Source organism: Phaenicophaeus curvirostris, chromosome 13 (genome assembly GCF_032191515.1).
Source record: "Phaenicophaeus curvirostris isolate KB17595 chromosome 13, BPBGC_Pcur_1.0, whole genome shotgun sequence".
NCBI classification, from domain to species: Eukaryota; Metazoa; Chordata; class Aves; order Cuculiformes; family Cuculidae; genus Phaenicophaeus; species Phaenicophaeus curvirostris.
Window position 1 is genome coordinate 3,670,364 of NC_091404.1, and position 21,985 is coordinate 3,692,348.

Sequence of the window (21,985 nt, forward strand, 5' to 3'; positions counted from 1 at the left end):
GACAAAGCTCACAGGCCGGCCAGGTGTGACAGACATCTTTCATGCTTGGCCATTTTTCCTGTTATGCAGTTGTCTCCACTTGGGGTGGGCTGCACGAAACCAGAAGAAAGCAAAGGCCTGTTTATTGCTGATGGAATCGCTACTCGCAGGGTTCTAATAAATGGTTTCGTTCCTTTAGGAAATAGGAAGCTCCTTGTGCCTGGAGGCACCTGGTGCTTTACGCTCTTGCTTCAAGTCCAGAGGATGCTCCAGTAGGGAAAGGAGGTTGGAGAGAGCGGAGCTGATGAAAATGCCTGGGTTAATGCAGTCGGGGCAGAAGCGCATCCTGGCCATGAAGGTCTTGCCATCCCAAGTGCTGCTTGGCCAACCTTCAACAACAAATCCAACCTCAGAGAAACACGGAAAGGTAAATTCCTCTTCCCAGCACAAGCACTCTCTAAAATGAAGGCTTGTGAAAATGCTCGCTTCCTTTGAACCTCAGCATCCTCCAACTCTCCTCCTGAAGCACTGAAAGCCGGGGATGCTCTAGGAGGGAGCTTGCAGTTCACCTCTGCACCAGCCAACAGGATCACTGAAGTTCAGCTCTCACCTCTTTTAAGCCCCACCTAACGCTGTAACATGTCTACAGCCAGAACAGCACTTTGGCTGAACATGCAGCAGTCTCGTCATTGAATCACGATGTGGGGAGCCAGAAGGAAAAGGCTGTTTTGTTTAAGGTGTGAGCATCTCTACAGTGCTTAACTGATGTGGAAAATTCAGAGCCCTCTCTGATATCTTTGGAAGCAAATCCCTTTTCCTTGAGTCTTGGATATACCCACATTGACCTGCCCGGAAAGGTTGACGTCTGCGAGTTTTTCCTGCTCACGGTTCTGCAGGGCTGTAGCTCAAACAACGAACGCAGTTTCATTCATGTTCATTAACCAGAGACTTCCCTGTTCCCGCTGCCGTCTCCAAGCAGAGAATCAGTTAAGGAAGACAAGGGCAGAGGGAACAACATGCTTTGGCAGCTTTAAGGTTGCACACCCGAAGCTTTATATCCTCTGTCATATATTTTTACGTTACAGTATCACAAGATACGACTGTATTTTTCATTATTATTTGTGGCACCAAATACTGCCACACACAGTGCCAGATGGCGAATATTCAGAGTAAAAATAATGCAAGGCCAATCTTAGAAAGACTCAATGAGAATGTAACAGCGCGTATTCATCCTGGTTTCCTAATGCGCAAAGTTCAAATATTAGCAGACTTAAAACTGAGTTTTGCAATTCAGAAGAACAGCACCTTACAGTGTTCTGTGCATAGAATCATGGAATGGTTTGGGCTGGAAGGGACCTCAAAGCCCATCCAGTTCCACCCCATCTGCCATGGGCAGAGACACCTCCCACTGGATCAGGGGCTCCAAGCCCCATCCAGCCTGGCCTTGAACACCTCCAGGGATGGGGCAGCCGCAGCTTCCCTGGGCAGCCTGGGTCAGTGCCTCACCACCCTCAGCATGAATTCCTCCTTATGTCCAGTCTAAATCTGCCCCTCTCCAGTTTATCCCCATTGTCCCTTGTCCTGTCACCACAAGCCTTTGTAAACAGTCCCTCCCCAGCTTTCTTGTAGCCCCTTCAGGTACTGGAAGGTCACTAAAAGGTCTCCCTGCAGCCTTCTCTTCTCCAGGCTGAACAAGCCCAACTCTCTCAGCCTGTTCTCGTATGGGAGGTGCTCCAGCCCTTGTATCACCTTTGTAGCCTCCTCTGGACCCGTTCCAACAGCTCCATCTCTTTCTGATGTTGAAGATTCCAGAACTGGACACAACACTCCAGATGAGGTCTCACAAGAAAGGAACAGAGGGGCAGAATCTCCTCCCTGGCCCTGCTGGCCACACTTCTTCTGATGCAGCCCAGGACACGGTTGTTTTCTGGGCTGTGAGCGCACATTGCCGGCTCATGTTGAACTTCTCATCAACCAGCACCCCAAGTCCTTCTCAGGGCTGCTCTCCATCACATCATCCCCCATCCTGTACCGACATCGAGGACTGCCCCGACCCAGGTGTAGGAACTTGCACTTGGCTTTATTGAACCTCATGAGGCTCTCACAGCCCCACTTCTCCAGCTTGTCCAGGTTCTTGTGGATGATCCCGTCCTTCCAGTGTGGCACCTGCCCCACTCAGCTTCACGTCATCTGCAAACTTGCATGCACATATGTCTTTAAATATGTGTATGTATAACAATTTCAGATTATTTCCATTTTACTTACACCTTTCCAGGGTCTCATCCTGATACACGGGCACATCCATCTTCTTTCCCTCTGCAGAAAGTTATTTTGATCCACAAAGAAAACCAAATAATTTTGAAACGCGCAGGGACAGAAGCAAAAAACTTTTTTCTAGAACCTGGTATTGGTACAAAATACTTTTAAAAAAATGTATATATAAACAGCTTGAGTCCTAAACTTAACCAGATGGAAACGTGCCTGCAGAGAGTTGGACCTCATTCAGAAGAGTCTGACAGCCAACAGATGAGCCAATTTAGACCATCCTATGCCAAAAATGGTCAATCATGTTATCTTACGTGTGACTCCGCTCTGGCAGATGTCAGCTATATCCACACAACTCCCAGCATCTTTTTGGAAGACGGGATTATTTTACACACACTTTAAAAAACACCATAATAATGCTTGATTTTTCTGGATCAGTTCCACTTGGTTTCAGCATTTTCACATGAGATTTTTATTAATTTATTTTAAGGATAATTTTTTTTTACGGCCTACTAGCAGAATAAATGCTTTCCAATCCAACAAAGTGACTAAAAAAACACTAAACTGCAGTTCAGTGACAGCTCCCCCCGCATTTATTTGAATATTAATGAAAAAAAAATAAAAGCCCTTTATACCTGCGCAAACCAATTGAGCATCATAGCCTCAGGTTTTGCCGGGGAGGGTTTAGATTGAACATCAGGAAATATTCCTTCATTGAAAGGGTTCTCAGCACTGGAACGGCTGCCCAGGGAGGTGGTGGAGTCCCCATCCCTGGAGAGGTCTAAAAGACAGGCAGATGAGGAGCTCAGGCGTGCAGTGGACAGGTATGGGTGGACTTGATGATCTCAAAGGTCTTTTCCAACAAAACGGTTCTATAATTCTACAATCATCTTCCCCAAAGTTAAGACTAATGTTAAAACTCAAGAACATTTTTATGGTGAGTGATTACAACCAAGGCTTGGATATGGAGCTGTCGGAATGTGTCCAGAGGAGGCTACAAGGATGATCCAAGGGCTGAATCATCTTCCATACAAGGACAGGCTGAGAGAGTTGGGGTTGTTCAGCCTGGAGAAGAGAAGGGTCCGAAGAGACCTTATAGTGACCTTCCACTACCTGAAGGGGCTACAAGAAAGCTGGGGAGGGATTGTTTACAAAGGTTTGTAGTTACAGGACGAGAGGCAATGGGGATAAAACTGGATCTGCATGGACATTCACCTGAATGACTGCATGTATCCCTGAGGAAGCCTTTTGGCTCCCGCTTTGGAACGTAACCACTCCATTCCCATGGAACACCACTCACACCTCACCCCAGTCACTAGGAATAAACCAAGTGTGTTTAACAGATGTCACCGTTTCTGGGCTGTCACAGCTTTCCAACGTTTTCTAGTTGATTGTTACAAGACTCCATAAGCCACCAGCAAACCACCGTGCTCTGCTCACCAAGTTACGACTCAGGACGGGAGCTGTCAGGCTGTAAACTCCAAGTTGTCAAATAGCTACAAGTCACAAATCCAGTAAAAGAGCTTAACGTTCCTTTGAGCACAGGACTTCAGAGCTGCATTCAGTGGCATTTAAGGTCTGCACAAGTCTCTCCAGTTCTCTAGTTAGAACAAGATCTCCATAGCACAGCTCAAATGCCAGTAAAGCAGCTTTGGTCTGAATCAGAGGCTGCCATTAGCCATGAGCCTGTATTCCCACTGAATGAATTTCCACAGACACTTCAATACCTGAGCCTAAAACCACAAGCCATTTGTAGGATTTGCCTTTCTACACATGCAAAAGAACCACTTGGACGTTCATTTGCGAGAACTTGATTAGTCTGGTAGACTAATTAACAGCTAGAAAGTTTGGGGCCTTACAATAAAAAGCAAAACTCACAAAATAATCAACAGAAAAAAATTTTTGTCAGCTTCTGGAGCTGATCATACACTGAAAAATATTTTTTGTACTTTCCTTTTGTTTTCACTAGTGTTATTTGGATTTGAGTTCCTGTCAGTGACTCCTGTGCTATTTATATCAGGTAATCTTTTTAATATTGCAGGTCATCTTCAGTTGTTTCCTGTTTCTCTCTTTATTAACTGCAGTCTCTGTGTTTATATTTAGTGCATATATATGTACTCAGGGCTTGGTGGTGTGGCATGACGGCTTTATCTGTATGATTTAGGAGCAGAGGGCATTACTCACTTGTGAATCGCACACACATCTCCCCTGAGAAGATATGAAGTGCTTGAAACCCACCCTCTGCTGCATCCTGTTTAGAAGGCATCTACTCATAGAACCATGGAATGGGTTGGGTCAGAAGGGACATTAGAGCCCGTCCAGTCCCACCTCCTGCCATGGGCAGGAACACCTCCCACTGGATCAGGGGCTCCAAGCCCCATCCAACCTGGCCTTGAACCCCTCCAGGGATGGGGCAGCCACCACTGCTCTGGGCAACATGAGCCAGGGCCTCCCCACCCTCATACCAAAACATTTCTTCCTAAGATCTCATCTCAATCTCCCCTCTTTCAGCTGAAAACTGTTCCCCCTTGTCCTGTCCCTGGACTCCCTGATCCAGAGCCCCTCCCCAGCTTTCCTGGAGCCCCTTTCAGCACTGGAAGCTGCTCCAAGGTCTCCCTGCATCCTTCTCTTCTCCAGGCTGAACAGCCCCAGCTCTCCCAGCTGCAGGATGTGATGCGGATAAATACTCTCCTGATCGGGTAGAAGCATCCAGCTAATCCTGACCGAATTACAGGAACTAAAGTACAAACCTATGACACAAAATGCACAAAGGAAGTCTGAGGGATCTTTAAGCAACTAACAGCCACTTTTTGACACAAAATATTTTGTGACTTGAGAATCTTAATACTTGATGGAAACTCCAACCACCAGGTTTGCTGGGAATAGAGCTCAGGCAACAGCAACTGCTTTTAACCCCCCCCTCCTAGCACTCCACACGCTGCCAGCATGGACAGGAAACTTCTTGGTTAGCAGCAGCTAAAACTTGCCCATGCTGAGAGGTAGAATTTTATCCATGGAGACCTACAGTTGGCGAAGGAAGGTTTCTGTGGTCAGCTAGAGGTTTCCAACATCAAAATTGCCAGGGGACTGATGAGAAAGCAGTGGGCTAACGGGGACTGAACACAACTGCCTCCGTGTGTTGCAGCGAGGCTGCACACACCTCAGCCAAGGGGAACGCTGCCCAGCAGCACCGAGCAGGGACACAGCCTTCTGGGAAACACCAGTTTTCAATGGATACAACAAAAAAGCCTTCACAGAAAGGGTCATCGGGCACCAGAACAAGCTGCCCCAAGGAGGTGGTGGGGTCACCATCCCTGGAGGTGTTTAAAAGATGAGTAGATGAGGTGCTCAGGGACACGGTTTAGTGGCAGATAGGAACGGTTGGACCCGATGATCCAAGAGGTCTTTTTGAAACCTGGTGATTCTATGAAGTCTTTCTTCCCACCCTGTGAGAATTGTGTGCATGTACCCCTCTCTGCAAAGCTCTCTCTGACCATTTTGGAAGCGCTGCTGTGTAACACGATCACACAAAGAGAGGCCACTGGAAAGGAGATGCCTTTACAACCAAAAAACCCACAGCAGCCACAGCAGACAAAGGCAGCACCGTGCAGGCTGCTGTTATCGGCTTCCTCACATTTCAGGCCGCTCGCCTGCCTGAAGTGGGAAAAGCAGAGGCAGTGGCAGAGCTCCTCAAGCAGGGCTTCACACAGCAAACCTCTCCGTGCAAGACAGAGGCTACCTGAGAGGGCCAAAAGGAGAACAAGGACCTTGCTTGTGCAACATCCCACCCCACCGAGGGCAGCACTTCCCCAGGACACGAGGGGAACAGCCCAGCTCAAAGGCAGGAGCTGCTCATGTTTCCTCAAGTTTATATGCAGGAAATATTTCAGGGAGAATTGCAGCCCAGGTATCGGGAGAAGGCAGGAAGAAGAGGAACACAGCAAGGCAAGGGAATGTTTAAGGAGAAGCGATTGGCTTGCAGGCAGAGCTGCAAGGAAAACTCTTGCAAGCAGCCACTGTTATGTGAGGCCAAGGCTCAGCACTCAAAGTTTGCAGGTAAGGGACTGAATTCAGAAAACTTTCCTTTCCACACTAACCCTGGTTTGCCTCTCAATTTCTCTCCCTCTGATATTTACAGTTAAATACTGTAAAACACTGTAAAAAAATAAGAAGTCCCTGCATTACTCCAACTTCAGGACATTGATCAATTCCTACCTTAGAACCTCAGGAAACACTGTTTGCTCAGGCAAATGACATTTTCAAGTAACACCCATGGTCTGCACATATCACACACCACTAAACACCGATCAATTCCCTCCACACTCTCAGAGATAAACTTCAGGTTTTCCGTGATGCAGCTTTTAGGGTTACTGATCTTTTCAAATCCCTCCCAGTCTCCACTTTAAACAATTCTCAGATACAAACACACACTCTGTTCGTACACAGAAGTCTGGATTCAAGTTCTTAAAAAGCCTAAAGTTTGCCAAATCAGTTCTACCCCCTGCCCTGGGCAGGGACACCTCCCACTGGATCAGGGGCTCCAAGCCCCATCCAACCTGGGCTTGAACACCTCCAGGGACGAGGCAGCCACCACTGCTCTGGGCAACCTGGGCCAGGGCCTCCCCAACCTCTCGGGAAAACATTTCTTCCTAAGATCTATCATTAGTACAGTGTTTGTTTACTCACTCAAGAATTATTCCGACTTTTCCTAGGCAAAGGTGCTGACTTCATGGAACAGACAGCTCCAGTGTGGGTCCTCAGGGTTTACAAGTCCCACCAGCAAACTTTCTCCAGCATGGGCTCCTCTCTCTACAGGACCACAGATCCTGCCAGCAGCCTGCTCCACCGTGGGGTCCTCCCTGGGCTTTAGGGGGATCTCTCCTCCACTGTGGGGTCCTCTCTGGGCTGCAGGGGGATCTCTGCTCCACTGTGGGATCCTCCCTCGGCTGCAGGGGGATCTCTGCTTCTGCGCCTGGAGCACCTCCTCCCTCTCGTTCTCCACTTCCCTTCAGTCTGCAGAGCTGTTTCTCGCATGTTCTCACTCCTCTCTCCCAGCTGCTCTTGTGCAGGTTTTTATCTCCCTTCTTGAATGTGTTATCCCAGAGGCGCTATCACACTGGCTGGTAGGCTCAGCCCTGACCAGCAGTGCTGGGTCCAACTTGAAGCCGCTGACATTGGCTCTATTGGACACGAGGAAAGCTTCTGGCAGCTCCTCACAGAAACCAGCCCTGCAGCACCCCCGCTACCAAAACTCGGCCACGCAAACACAGTGCACGTGTAGAATCCTGCAAATCCCAAAGACTGAGGTTCCCCCACCACTGAACAAGTTTTGACTACTGAAATGAGATTATTATAGCAAAGCTTTCAACGTTATCCAGGTCACTTTCACCATTAATGACATAATAGAAATCTATGGAAGTCTTTATTGAATCTTAATTGCTCCTTAAGACCACGACTCAAATAGAAAAAATGACCGTGTTCTGCTTTGACTGCTGCAGCAGCTGTTGAGGATACAGAATCCTGAACTAAGAATTTTTAATTTAAGGACAGGTTCACATTCTTCACTATTTACATACCACGCGTTTTCTGGAAAGCCACACAATAAATTTGACAAAAGTCAATTCCAGGTCTTTGCCAGCTCTTTAAAATACTGCTACTTTTCCTTTAGAATATCCTTCCTGATAGCCTGCTATGACAGATGCTTTTGAATGGTGAGATGGGTAATTCCAATATTTAGTTTGCTACTAGAGGTCTCTAATATTATTTTTTGAGGCTTTTCCTATTCTTTACAATGAAGAGTGTTTCAAACCAGAACAGCACTGAAGAATTTAAATTGCATCTTCCTCACTAGCAAATGAGTTCAAATTAGCCCAATTACAATTAAACATGACATATTTATCAACCATTAATGATGAGAAATAATGCAAATCGAGGTCAAATCTGTTTAAAATTTAATAATCCACCTGAAGCAACTACCAGGATAACTTACCGATACCTAAAAACTGCTGCAAATGACATTCTTAGATGAGAAGTTTAAAGTTTTTGAAAAAGCTCAGGTCTTGCAGCTGCACTGAACATGAGAGATTGCTGAAGATGTAAAAATATAACTCCTTTGGTTGAAATTACACCCCTCTGAGACACTAAAAAAAACCCCAAACCTGCAAAACCCAAGAAGTTTTTCAACACTGGCTTAGAAACAAGAGCTGCACTTCACTGTCATCATGTGCATTTTTAACCTGTTACGGAAGATCAATCCAGGATCATACTCAGCATGAACAGTTTCCACAGCCTTTCACACTACTCATAATTTCTTCTTCTAGTTTCTTTCTTTCTTCCTCCTTGGACATCCGATTATTTCTCTCTTCCCAGTTTGGATTATTATGACTACTGAGTACTTTGCTGCTCTGCGTGTGCCACATTTCATAATAGAGATTGTTCGGACTTGCAAGGAGGTCCGCGTGTCTGCCACGTTCCACGACCTTACCCTGGAAAAGAAGGGGAGCAAGTCAGTGATCAGTGTTACCAGATCTTGAGGAATTTAAACGCTGCCAATACACAGCCCAGTTTTACAGTATAGATTACAGCAGGTATTGATGAGAAGGGACGCGGACAGCAATGAAAGACTGAATTCTGTGGAACACTGTGGAACACTGTGGAAATGGGAAGGAAGAGCTGGAGAGGAGAACTCACACGCCATAGAGAGCGAAAGAACGCTACTCCTCAAAAACCAGACTCTGGTTTGTGTCAGAAGGGACTTTAAAACCCATCCAGTTCCACCCCCTGCCATGGGCAGGGACACCTCCCACTGGATCAGGGGCTCCAAGCCCCATCCAACCTGGCCTTGAATCCCTCCAGGGATGGGGCAGCCATCACTGCTCTGGGCAACCTGGGCCAGGGCCTCCCCACCCTCTCAGGAAAAATTTCTCCCTAAGATCTGTTATTACAGTGTTTGTTTACTCACTCAAGAATTATTCCGATTTTACTTAGGCAAAGGTGCTGAAACAGTGAAATCGTTTTTCCATTGCTAAGCAAACCCAGCCACAATCATCTGATCTCCTCTCCACCACTGAGTCTTATTTACCCGGCTGCTAACGCAGAGCTCATCAATCAAGCTGGGACGACGAGAGGCAACTTTCTGCTGAGCAAACGCCAGTGATGCCTCGTGAAGCAGCCGGGCACTCGCCGTGATGCACTGCGCTACCTTACTCATTCACAACCTTTATTACACCAACATTATTCATGAAAGTGAGCACCCTCGCTGTTTTACAGTGCCAGGTTGTGCTTTTATTTTTAATTTAACAGCTACACTATAACATAAAACACAGTCTCGGTAAGCTGTGAAAACTTGCATTGAAAACAAAAAGTCACAAATTTCCCACGTTAAACATTTGCAAGATGTTTTAACACAGTTACATAAAGGATACACCTTAGGAAAGGATTTTTCAGCAATAGCTGAAAAACCAGGTAAATCCGAAACAAATAAAAAACCCACAGAGCGGTGCGAGTGATTTATTCTACCACTGCATTTTGAGATTCATATGAAGCTGAGATTTGTGTAACAGGCACAAATGTTGCCCTTTTGTAAGACTTTGTTCTAATTCCCCACAAAATCATTTAACCGACGGCAGGAATCATTTATTTTCTTTTGGATATGCACATTTTAGTCACTAAATTTACCTATGATCACACGCACATAAATAGTAGCTGAAAAAAATGAATGCAGAGATAAATTTAACATCTCTTCTCAACAGATTAGAGCACTATATTTTCAGCATCACCAGTTAAAACGGGAACTATGAAGCTATAATAAGGACCTCTGTTTATTATTGTCTGATAAGGGTAATAAAGAACAAAATGACATTAGGAAAGACTGAATAAGAGGTCACAGCTGAATAGTGGTATTGGTAAATCCCATTGAAACTTTTTCTCTTATGAGAGATACATACAGAAAGAGAATAATCACAGTTTTCTACAGGTACAACAGAATGATGTTCAGATTTATAATGTTAGACTGAGCAATCCCACAGCAATTTTATCTGCATGGAAACAGAAGACGCTATCCACTCTCTCTCCATTAAAGAAAAAATCCAATGGATGTATGTGAAAAATAAGACACTGAGTAATGAGAACGAAGCACAAATCAGGGGAACATACGAGGAACCCTCATCTGACAGAAGCAAGTTGCAACTTTCAGCCAGTCCCAGGGCGTCAAGTGAAATTTGTCATGACCCAAACAAAGAACGTAATTAAATGGACTATGCAAATGAAGTAAAACCACAACATCCAAAAGCGTCACACACTAAGTTTCGGCAACTCAGAAATAGGCAGCTGCACACAAGAGCAATAGGTAAAATGCAACCTGGGACTGGTATTTCTAACATGGTTCCTTTCTGAAGAACGAACCTGCAGCAGCTTGGTGGGAGTACAAGATGTCAGAACGGCCACACAGACTCTAGCATAAATGCTGACATTATGTGAGAAACACACCCCGCAGGGGGATCGCCTCACCTGATCCAGCACGATGATTTCATCGGCATCGACCACTGTTGACAGCCTGTGAGCGATGAACACTGACGTTCGGTGTTTCACCATGTCCCTCATGGCACTGAGGATATTCTGCAGGATTAAAACAGACAAACTCTTACACACTCCTAGGCGGCACAAAGGGAAATAAAAAGCTGTCTGGAGATACACCAGTTGCAGTAAATGAGGTTTGAGAAACATCTCCAGTGCTGTGGTAGCTTCACAATAAGAAACAGCTAGAAGCACCTGCAGAAGAAACAGAAGAATCCCAAACATGAATTATCTGTGGCTTTGATAAAGTCCTCGAACTGCAGCCCCCTCCTTTGTTCACAGAATAATGCAAGGAACAAAGGGACAAAAGACAAGAACAGTTACTTAACTTCAGGGAAGAACTTCCCCGTGCAGCCACGCTACAAAAGCAACCTGAACAGCAGGAAAGGCACCTGGAATCATAAATCAGCACAATAATGGTACTACTTTCCAGTCAATGAAAGTTAGAGAAGAAAATGCCTCTCAATAACCTGCCAATGTGAAATAAAGTTAAAGCAATCCCGGGAATTACCGCTACATCCACCGCCTCTCCTCTGTGAGCACTCTCCCACCTTCCCGAACTGCAGTCAGACACAAGGAAGCCTCACTGGGAACTGGCGCCCTCACTACAATGAGGGAAGTGTCTGTGTTACTGTCCTGAAAAACACTCACCTTTCTCAGGAAGCATTTCACTTCTCAGACACACTTCTGTGGAAAGGACTCGTTTTCATTTGCTGCCTTTGAAATGGAGGGTCTGACTCAGCTTTGCTTATGATTCTTGCAACAAATACAGCAAAACAGAAGGGAGAAAGAACCCAAGGGGCCTTTTGTAGGGTTGCATGTGTTATGAACTTCACTGGTCCAAGGAGGAACTGAACTGTGTCTGAACACTGAACCATACACATGTATAGTTTGTACTTCAATTTCTTTGTATTTGGAAAGTGTAAGTAATTTAGTGATTACAGGTCAATAAATGTGCTCAATAATCTGCATAAGTGAACATAAAAACCAGCTCTGGCTCCAGTTCTCAATGATGTTAGTTTGTGGAAACACTGCTGGTGCTGTGAGTTCCATGTTTAAGCAAAGACGCAGTGATGAAGCCGGATGCAGTCGCCGTGGTAGGGTCATTATATCTATGTCACAACGCTCTGATGTCCCACAACCCTCCCTGGGAAATAAATCCAAACCAAAACCTACCCAATTTGCATCTCAGAAGGCTGCTGCACAACAAACAAGGTTTTCTGTTCTGTATTATGCCACAACTATTTATAAGATAATTTTAATGAATGCTAGGTGGCATCGAAGCACCTTTTCAAGTGGATTGGAAAGCTTCACACACTGTGGCCACATAAAGTATTTGGAACAGCTGCAAGAGATGAACGTTTACTGCTGAATGGGACCTCAAGAGCATAAAACAGAACCCAGAGACAGAGTTGATATCCTGTGTCTCAGGGTAGACAGAGACTTAGTCTCTCTGCTCTGGCCTTTGGGAAACAGGCTTGGCCATAGGATCTTGTAATAATAATGCCAGGAAGACACACAACAGCAATTTTGCAAAAAGAACAAGATTCTTCCTGAGAGGAGAACGAGGAGACAGCATCAGAATCGAGACATTATTACACCACTTGTTCCGTATTTCTTTTATCCCAACTTACTTCTTCTGTAATTGAATCTAAAGATGATGTGGCTTCATCATAGAGGAAAATAAGCGGGTCCTTTAGCATTGCTCTGGCAATTGCAACTCTCTGCTTTTCTCCTCCTGAAAGGGGGTAGCGTAGGGAAGGAGGGGAAGAAAAAAGAATGAGGTTACAATCAGGACATTCTCAACTCAACAGCACTGGGGTTGGCTCTTTTTATGTTTTCAAATTTACATCACATGTGCTGCTGTTAAAGGTCTGCACATGTTACACAACATAGCACACAGGTTCCTGCTCCCTGGAAACTCCGAAGGGATTCAAGATCACTTATCCCTTTAGAAAAGGGCAGAGAACTCAAGACGAGCAGATGTTTCTGAGCGCGTTAGCATACACATTACTGGAAGTCATTCATCACTAGGGTTTAGTGGTTGATAGGAATGGTTGGACTTGATCCTGTGGGTCTTTTCCAACCTAGTGATTCTGTGATGCCGTTTGCCAATACTCATCTAATTTGTTGAAAATAAGAAACTGAAGTTACTACTTCAATGCAGGTACCCACTGACCTTTTCTATCATCTCAGAAATCCAGTGTCTGAGAGTTATTTTACATGCTCTTTTTTCCTTAAATACAAACAAAACAGAATAAGAACGCACTTCTCTCCACTTTCTAAACACCACTTCGGTTAAAGCACTGTTAGAAAATACCTTTAAGATCATTCAGTCCAAGCTGATGTTAACCTAGCACTGCCAAGCTACCATTAAACCAAGACCGCATCCACCCATCTCTTAAACCCCGCCTGTTCCAATGCCTGACAACCCATGTGATGAAGAATTTTTTCCTAAAACACCATCTGAACAACAACACAAGGCACATCGATTTGAGCAACCAACTGAAAGATGCCTCTGCGGTATACAAGAAGGTCCCTCCCACCACAAACCATTCTACTGCTCTGTACATGCCAAGATATTTCAAACATATTGTTAGTCTAAGCCCTCTTTCTAGAAATTATAAGTGTGGGGAGACAGGTGGCACAAGAGAAATCTTTCATCATTATCACAGCTCTCTACAGTTCTGCCAGTACCTGTTTTGTATTTTCAGCTCACTCACCTAGAGTCGAGCTCCACATATTTTACTTCCATTCTAACCTTCTCTGCATTCCCCTTTTGCAAACATGCGCGCCTTCTCCTGCACACACATTCTAGACACAGGATATAATCTCAGGTGCTCTGATTCAGAGAGATCAGGATTCCTTCACAGTAGGGAACACCACCGACAGCTCACCCTCTTTGCACCACGCAGCATTTCTGCCTGAACAAGCTGCACTCTTGCACTCCTGCCTCTGCACCCCCACATCCTCTGAAAATCATAGAATCATGGAATGACAGAATGGTTTGGGTTGGAAGGGACATCACAGCCTACCCAGTTCCAGCCCCCCATGCCATGGGCAGGGACACCTCCCACTGGATCAGGCTGCCCAAGCCCCATCCAACCTGGCCTTGAACCCCTCCAGGGATGGGGCAGCCACCACTGCTCTGGGCAACCTGGGCCAGGGCCTCCCCACCCTCACAGCAAAACATTTCTTCCTAAGATCTCATCTCAATCTCCCCTCTTGCAGCTCAAAACTGTTCCTTCTCATCCTGTCCCTGCACTCCCTGATCCAGAGCCCCTTCCCAGCTTTCCTGGACCCTCTTTCAGCACTGGAAGCTGCTCTAAGGTCTCCCCACAGCCTTCCCTTCTCCAGGCTTAACTCAGCCTGTCCTTGTATGGGACGTGCTCCAGCCCTTGGATCATCTCTGCGGCCTCCTCTGGACTCGCTCCAATAGCTCCATGTCCTTTTTGTCCCGAGGACTCCAGAGCTGAATGCAGGGCTCCAGGTGAAGTCTTCACTCTGCTGGTCCCACTGCTTTGGATGCAGCCCAGGGCACAGCTGGCTTTCTGGCCTGCAAGTGCCCATTACCGGCTCACGCTGAGCTTCTCATCCACCAGCAGCCTCAAGTCCTCCTCCTCGGGGCTGCTCGCAATCCATTCTCCTCCCAGATTGTAATTGTGCTTGAGATTGCTTTGACCTGGGTGCAGGACCTCCTCAAACAATCTCAGTAACTCAAATGAGTTTGGAAACTTCAAGGAGGTTAAGTTTCTCTCTTCTATAAGCCCATCCCTCCATCACAAGAGTACAGTGTCTGCTCTCCACTGCTCCATCCTACTTGCAAGTGGAAATAGCTGACCTGATATGTGCTCTGCTCATCAATGGTGTCTTGCACACGATGTCAGGGTGGAAGAAAATTACGCTCTGCAGCACATTAGTTCAGAGTTTGCCAAACAGTGAGGCTTTGTACGCAGGAGACGCTGTTCAGGAAGCCAGGTCCTATGTGTCAGCACAGCGCCACGGCCTGTACGTGTGCTGCAGCTTCTCCCCTAGTGCTCTCTGCATGCAGTTCAGCATCGTGCTACCTACCCTGTCAAATGCCTTCCAAATATTTTCAGTGACCTCACATTTACCTGAACACCTATAAGGTTCTGTTAGAAAGGTGCCAAATCCATACAAAAACCTGTGTCCCACCACCGCTCCTGCTGGCTAGCAGTTTTAAGCAAAACTATTTCTTATTTTGCTTTTCAAAACAAGAAAAGAGGAGATGGTTTTAATGAACTTGGCAAATGCATCTTCTGCTTCTCATAATATCCACCAGGGATACAATATCCAACCAAACCTATCAGCGAATTAAATGGGGAAACCTGATGAAATTAGTATCCAATTTTATCTTGCATCAAGTATCTAGTGAAATAAGAGCTACAAGAAGATAAAGATTTATTTAAAATCTAATAAAATAACCTAATAATAATGTATCCTTCCACCAAAACAGTCATTTAATTTGCATTTCTTTCAAGGCATGCTTGGTTAAGTGTAACATTTAGGTGATAGACAGCATCACTTTGTCTCAATGCAACTTCAACCTAAGAGATTTGAGATAGAAAGCACCCCAGTGGTGTCTGGCTGCTGCTTAGGAAGGGAGACTTCAACGCTGTATTTGTGAAATCCTATGTTCTCTAACAAAAACCAAAAACAGAACATGGGAAATCTAGACATTTCCCAGCTTCCATGGGGTCCCTCATCCTACATTATCACTCTGTCAACTCTGTCACAGGAAGAACATTTGTTTTCAAGCACCACCTTCAACAAGGTGCATGTGATTTATTACAGGTGAATGAAGAGGAAGAGGAGTGAAGCACATTTTTTGTAAGAGTGGCCTGGGAGGCTGGTATGGATGGGATCCTTCCAGGCTAGAACATTTCTGCTACAGAGCACATACCCAAATACAGAGCGACTCGGAGAGCCTAAACCCAAGTTTTTTGTTTCAGTCCCAAGGTTGTGTAAATCCATACCCTGCAGATACGCAGACACCATTTTCATGTTGTTCCTTACACAATTCAAGGGTAAGAAACATGTAAGACATGAAGGCACTGTTATTATGAAGAGCATCCAGAACAACTGCACTGCTATCACATATCCCAGTGCCTTACTACCAACAGCAAAATCAAACCTTGTACTCTCAGCTGCCACAAGTTTAGATTTAAAAATTAACATCTGGAAGGTCTATGCATATATATAAACCTATCGCATCCCACATGCAAGCACACACACATAGAACTCCCAATTTCATGCACGCACATTCCAGTACCCAAACAGATCATAAGATAGAGAATTTTTACTTGATTGCATCTAAGTCCTTACAGATCAACCCATATAATGCAATGCCCTGAAAATACATTCCTTTAAATATCTTGCCTTAAACTACAGATCTTCATATAAATATTTAGCCTTATAATTAGGTTATAATATAAATAAGCTAAAAGCTAGTCTGACTGAGGGATAAACCAGGAATCAACTCTGAGGTAGCCAAAAGGATAAAAAGAACTTGTGTGCTTTAAGAACCCACCTGAGAGCTTGAGTCCTCGTTCACCAACCTGAGTGTTGTAACCATTTGGCATTCGAAGAATAGCATCGTGGATCCCTGCTAACTTCGCTACCGCATACACCTCTTCTGGTGTTGCATCAATATTGCCATAGAGCAGGTTGTAATAGATGGTATTGTGGAAGAGAACAGCATCCTACGTTTATGGAAAGAATGTTTTATATAAGAAACCATGAACAATAGTATAAAAACTGTCCCAATCTATGAAAGAAATCAATACAGAACAGCTTATAATTTTCTACAAAGTCTGACAGTAAAGGCATTTGGGGAAGATTCCTTTCGTAAAAATGAGATTAATACATTGTGTCCTAAATGTGTGTTAGGCATACTTTGCTAACTTATTATGGGTGGTAATCAACTATAAAGCTAAATCACTTAAAGCTGGAGGCAGCTTCCCATGAAGAGACACATTTCAGAAATTGGCTCAATAGGATGATGCACATAAAAACATTTCCTGGGGGACAGGGAAGAGTGGAATGCAGGGTGGTGACTTTCAAAGGAGCTAAGACAACACACCTGCCTTACAATTGGCCTTCAATGAGCCACAGTCCCAGAACGCTGATAATTTCTATCAGGATGTGCTATGTGGAGAGAACAAAATACAGCGTACCTGAGGTACAACTCCTATTGCCTTTCTCAGACTTTCCAAATTGACATCTTGTATGTTCTGTCCAGCAACATAAATATTTCCTTTCTGAGGTTCATAGAAACGAAATAATAATCTCACAATTGTGCTTTTCCTGAAATTGAAAAGAATTGAAGCTAAAAATTGAAATTGCTATGTTTCTGGCTTGCCATTTATTACTTCCAAACGGAACTAACGTCACAAACCAAAGTAATAAAAAGCACAATGGAAGAATAAATGCATTTAAGAAATAAGGTTCTGCATCATTGATTCATATATTTAGTCCATTTACCCACCCTGACCCACTACCTCCTACAATGGCCACTTTCTTTCCTGCAGGGACTTCAAAAGACACTCCAGCAAGGACTTTCTGCCCCTCGAGATATTCAAAATGCACGTTATCAAAGGTGATGGCAGCAGTCTGAGGTGTAATCTGCAGGGGTGGAGCCAGCTCTTTGTCCTGTTGAAGAAGAGTGCAACTCACATGCTGCCTCAGAAAGCATCTCAAGCAGTTCAACAAGCCAAACAGCCCACTTCCCAGCTCAGAAAAAGGCAAACAGACACTGCAGCGTGGGTATGTCGGAAATCATTATAATCCACCACACAAGAGAAATTGGTTTGCTCTTCCTTTTCCCCAAAGAAGGTAAAAATTTCTTCTGCAGTAATGAATTCTGCATCATTAATTACAAATAAAAATTCAAGCACAAGGCATGAATACTTTAATTAAAAAATTTCATTACAAACACAGCTTCTGTAAAACAACGTCTGCTGTCACTAAAAGGTTCTCCAAGCAAAGAGCAGTTGCTATTGCACTAACTGCACTTCAAGAGAAGGCAGAACAGCATCCTTACACAATATCTCTTTCTTGGATAGAAATTAAACCTGGAAGGTAACAAACAGAGTGAAATGATGGCAATTACCAGAAACCAGCCCTAATAAGTACCCAGATACATTAGGAAAATAAGCTGCTACTTACTTTAATTTTGGTATCTACACTGAGAAGAGTAAACAAGGTATTCATATCTATAAGTGCTTGTCTTGTCTCTCTGTATACTGTTCCCAGGAAGTTTAGGGGAAGAGAAAGCTGGAACAGCAATCCATTCACCATCACTAAATCTCCAACAGAAAGGCTACCTTAAGACAAAACAGATCCAAGAAAATAAGGACACTTGAAGGGTTTTCTGGTTAGGAAGCATCAAAAGATTTTTAAAAATAACCCAGTCAATCAAGATACGTTTATTTTATGCCATTTCTAAACCCAAATGTTTAAACACTAAACAAAACACATTCCTAGAAGATCAGGTTTTACACAGGAAGGCGCAAGGTGACTGAAAGGAATGGCAATGTTTGAGCGGATTTCACTAAAACTAAAGCTATAACAGCACCTGGAAAACAAGACAAGAAGCGCAGCTAGAAATTCACAGAAAACAGACTTTAAATTCCACAGAGAGAAACATAAAGGGGCCTAAATAAGTTAGAAGACTAGGAATTAACACATGAAAGCAAGAATCTGTAAAGAATCTTTAAGTACGATTACAGACAAATCTAAAGGATAGAACTGTCACGATCAAGAGAGGCCTTTCACACTGTATACAGCGCATAGTTAGAACCTCAGCTTAATATCAAATATGCTGATCAAGGGGGAGCTCAGGATGACACACCAGCAGCTAAAGGTAAGCGACAGGTCAGTTTAGCTGATACAGACCCAGAAAGATTATTTAAAGCTGTGTTTCTGTCATCTGGCTTAAAGGTTAATTCTCTTAAGGACAGCCACAAACTGCACCTACAGACCCATTCATTCACAGCGTAACTCTTCTCAGTCCCGACATCTCTTAAACGGAGAAAAATAGATGCAAGAAATGCAATATAATAGAAAGGTCTACCCTTCAGACACATCTGGATGCTAACAGTGTTTAAAGCATCATTATTTTCACTCTAACTCCCCCCTTTTTTAGCTGAGCCTCCTCACGAGGCTGCATTTGAGGCTCACGCTGTGTCTCCCTAAGGCAGCAGCTTTGACTTCAGGTAGCAAATCAGACAAATACAGAGGAAAAACTAACATATGCAGACAATTCTTTTAGCTACATGAGCTTATTAATCTAAGGAAAGTGAAAGACACTGGTAACAAACTACTAGAGACAGCACCCAGGTACACAGGCATTGGGGAAAGGTTCAGACTCTTACCAGTGTGGGAAGGAAGGAGGACAAAAAGAACAGGCCTCTGCATAACGCCCACATACGTATTTGTATTTATACAAGTGTCTTTCACAATCTTTCAACAGAAATTTCCTGAAGTTACATTTTCTTAAGATCTCTTAACTGCTAACCTTATAAAATGCTTCTATCAAAACCATACTCATTACTGAGATCTACACAGAGAGAGAAGGGGATCAATAACACCTCGAGAAGCAGAAATACCCAAAGCTCTCAAGCAAAAACTCTCAAAATGAACCACCACATCAACTGTAAGTTAATTAAAATTAACACCTCTTATGGGTGAATTAAGATAAAGGATTTTAGCTTACAGACATGAATTACCTGCAACAATGCCCTGGCTGGCGAGCACCATGATGGCCGTTAAGCCAACACTAAATATCGCATTCTGACCAAAGTTCAGAAGAGCTAAAGTAGAGGTAGTCTTCAGGGAGGCATTTTCATACGTCTTCAAGAATCCATCGTACCGCTGGGCTTCATATTTTTCATTATTAAAATACTATGACACACACAAAAATAAGAAACGTGACATTCTCAAACACACCAGACTGGACTTCTAATGAGGTTAAAAGTTCCATATAAACATGCCATATGCACAGATACACACACAGAGCCCCTCTTCAGCACTGCTAACAGCTGAAGAGAAAAGAAGATAAAAGATTAGTGTGCGAAGATAAAAACCATGAGCAAACCCTAGCACATCCTGCACTGGGATAGGAGACAGAGACCCCTGCCATCCTCGTGTTCTAATAACACTGGGTGTCTCTCTTGCAGAACTTCTATCCAATCAACAACCAAACCAAGCACCATCTGCCAGCAGATACCAGCAAGGAGAGTTACCGTCCTCTGGGTATGAGAGCATCCTTGTCACTGAGGATGGCAAATTCTCCAGAGCAGCACTTCTCACACAGTGTCTGCTCCTGGGTCCTGCTTCACAGCTAACTCCATGGCTTACCTTCCCAGCTCCAGATCTCCAATAAAAAGCATAAAGTAAGCAATGGAGTGCTACAAAATGCAACAGGTAACGCAAACGGTACATATGGTCATTTCAGAGGACAATACCACATGCTGACCTTCAGAAAACAATTCTGCAAACAAGCGAAGAGAAGCTTCTTCCAGAGTCTAAGTTTAAATTTTACATTCACATTTTTACAGAACCTGATGGCCAAGGCAATTCAGTCATAAAAGAAACTTCTCGCTCTTTATTAGCAAAAACATTTTTTCCAGCCCCATTAACAACTTTCACGCTACTCTGTCAACATCCTGTAGTACCCTTCAAATTAATAAAGTTTTAGAAAATATGCTGTTGCTCAAATATGCAATATGAATCTTACGACTCGCTCTCCTCAGGCTGACAGGAGACAAAAACCTTGGTAGGAAAGATTGTTCTTACCTTCACAGTTTCATAATTCAGCAGTGAGTCAATTGCTGCATTTCCCGCATCATTATCTGCTTTGTTCATTTCTATTCGAAATTTAGTCCTGTAAAATGAAGGTTTAATACAGTCAGGAGTTCAGGCTGAGATAAGACTGCGTACCCTGATGGGTCTGAGAGCAGCCTCACCTCCACTGTGTGACTCCTATTGTGAACGCTGCATAGGCTGCCAGTGTCCCCAAGGTCACCAACGCAAACTCGGCACCACACTTGTGATACTGGAGTATTTAAAATAAGAGGAGGGAGGGAAAAAAAAAAGTCATAATAATTTTCTAAACATCACTGCTGTCTCAAAATGATGACAGCACAGCCTGAGCCAAGAACTCTGCAGGTCCCTCCCAGCACACTCCTGGCTCTGAACAGCCCAAGACTAAACACTGGCATGAATTTAAACGGGAAGCAGTGACGACGAGGGTGTGGATAGAAAGGGGCAGAGATTACCAAGAAGTAGCGCATAACATAATACTAGAAAGTCACCTGGCCACTGTAAAACATAAATTTTGCTGATGTTTGTGCTGTTATCTCACAAATAAGTATGTGTTTTCATGCTTTTTGGGTGGATTTTAGAAGAAAACTGTGGAAGAAGAAATTGATGGCCTTGCAAAACAATTTATGACACTTGTTCTCTCCTTCAGAGTGCATCAGGGGAGAAAAGATATAAGGAGACAAATTAAAGCCTGGAGGCAGCTGGCCGACAGCCAGCTTCATTTGCAACTTCCAAAGGTTATAAGATTTAACCCAACATCAACAGGGGGCTATAGCTGACGTTGTTACATTCAAATTTGATTAAGTCCTCCTAAAAAGAAGGGAACTAAACTAAAGATTCTTGCTTTTAATTTAGGCTAAGCTACAAAATCAAGATTTAGATTTTAGCATATAAATATCCAAAGATCCTGATTTCTAGGACAGTAAGCGTGGCTCATAAAAGCAAAGTTTAAAATTGAGCTTACTAAGCTTAGAATTTGCAAGAAGTAGTCTGTTTTCCAAAAGATTATTCTCACTGTTAAGTTCTGGGTAAGGACCTATCAGCCCTCAGAGCAGCACCAGCAACCACTCTTCCTCTGTCCTCGATACGCTAAGACACAAGAGGCCCAGGCATCCATATTCCGATTCCTCGGTATTTGCCTGGTAGTTCTGACACCGATGGGCACACTTTACTTCTCTGATTTCATTTTTTTCAACGAATCTGAAGAAGAACATTTAAAACTATGCACACAAACACCACTGGCAGCAGACGGGCAGTAATTGTGAAAATAATCTAAAATAACCCAGTTGAAGGGATGTGATATTTGAAAATGATGGGTTGC

The 21,985-nt window shown here is 44.0% G+C and overlaps 1 protein-coding gene across 1 annotated transcript in view; it reads right to left on the reverse strand.

Moving 5' to 3' along the window:
* Positions 1-7,649: 7,649 nt before the first annotated feature.
* Positions 7,650-21,985, reverse strand: part of ABCB7 (ATP binding cassette subfamily B member 7) — a 37,717-nt gene continuing 23,381 nt past the window's right edge. The window contains exons 7-16 of the mRNA XM_069868027.1: positions 20,808-20,896; positions 20,638-20,725; positions 19,569-19,743; positions 18,007-18,164; positions 17,327-17,490; positions 17,016-17,145; positions 16,370-16,541; positions 12,453-12,556; positions 10,753-10,860; positions 7,650-8,729 (exon numbers count right to left, since the gene is read on the reverse strand). Of these exons, the coding sequence (XP_069724128.1) occupies positions 8,511-8,729; positions 10,753-10,860; positions 12,453-12,556; positions 16,370-16,541; positions 17,016-17,145; positions 17,327-17,490; positions 18,007-18,164; positions 19,569-19,743; positions 20,638-20,725; positions 20,808-20,896 (1,407 nt within the window). The 3' untranslated portion in view covers positions 7,650-8,510. The remainder of the gene's footprint in view (positions 8,730-10,752; positions 10,861-12,452; positions 12,557-16,369; positions 16,542-17,015; positions 17,146-17,326; positions 17,491-18,006; positions 18,165-19,568; positions 19,744-20,637; positions 20,726-20,807; positions 20,897-21,985) is intronic.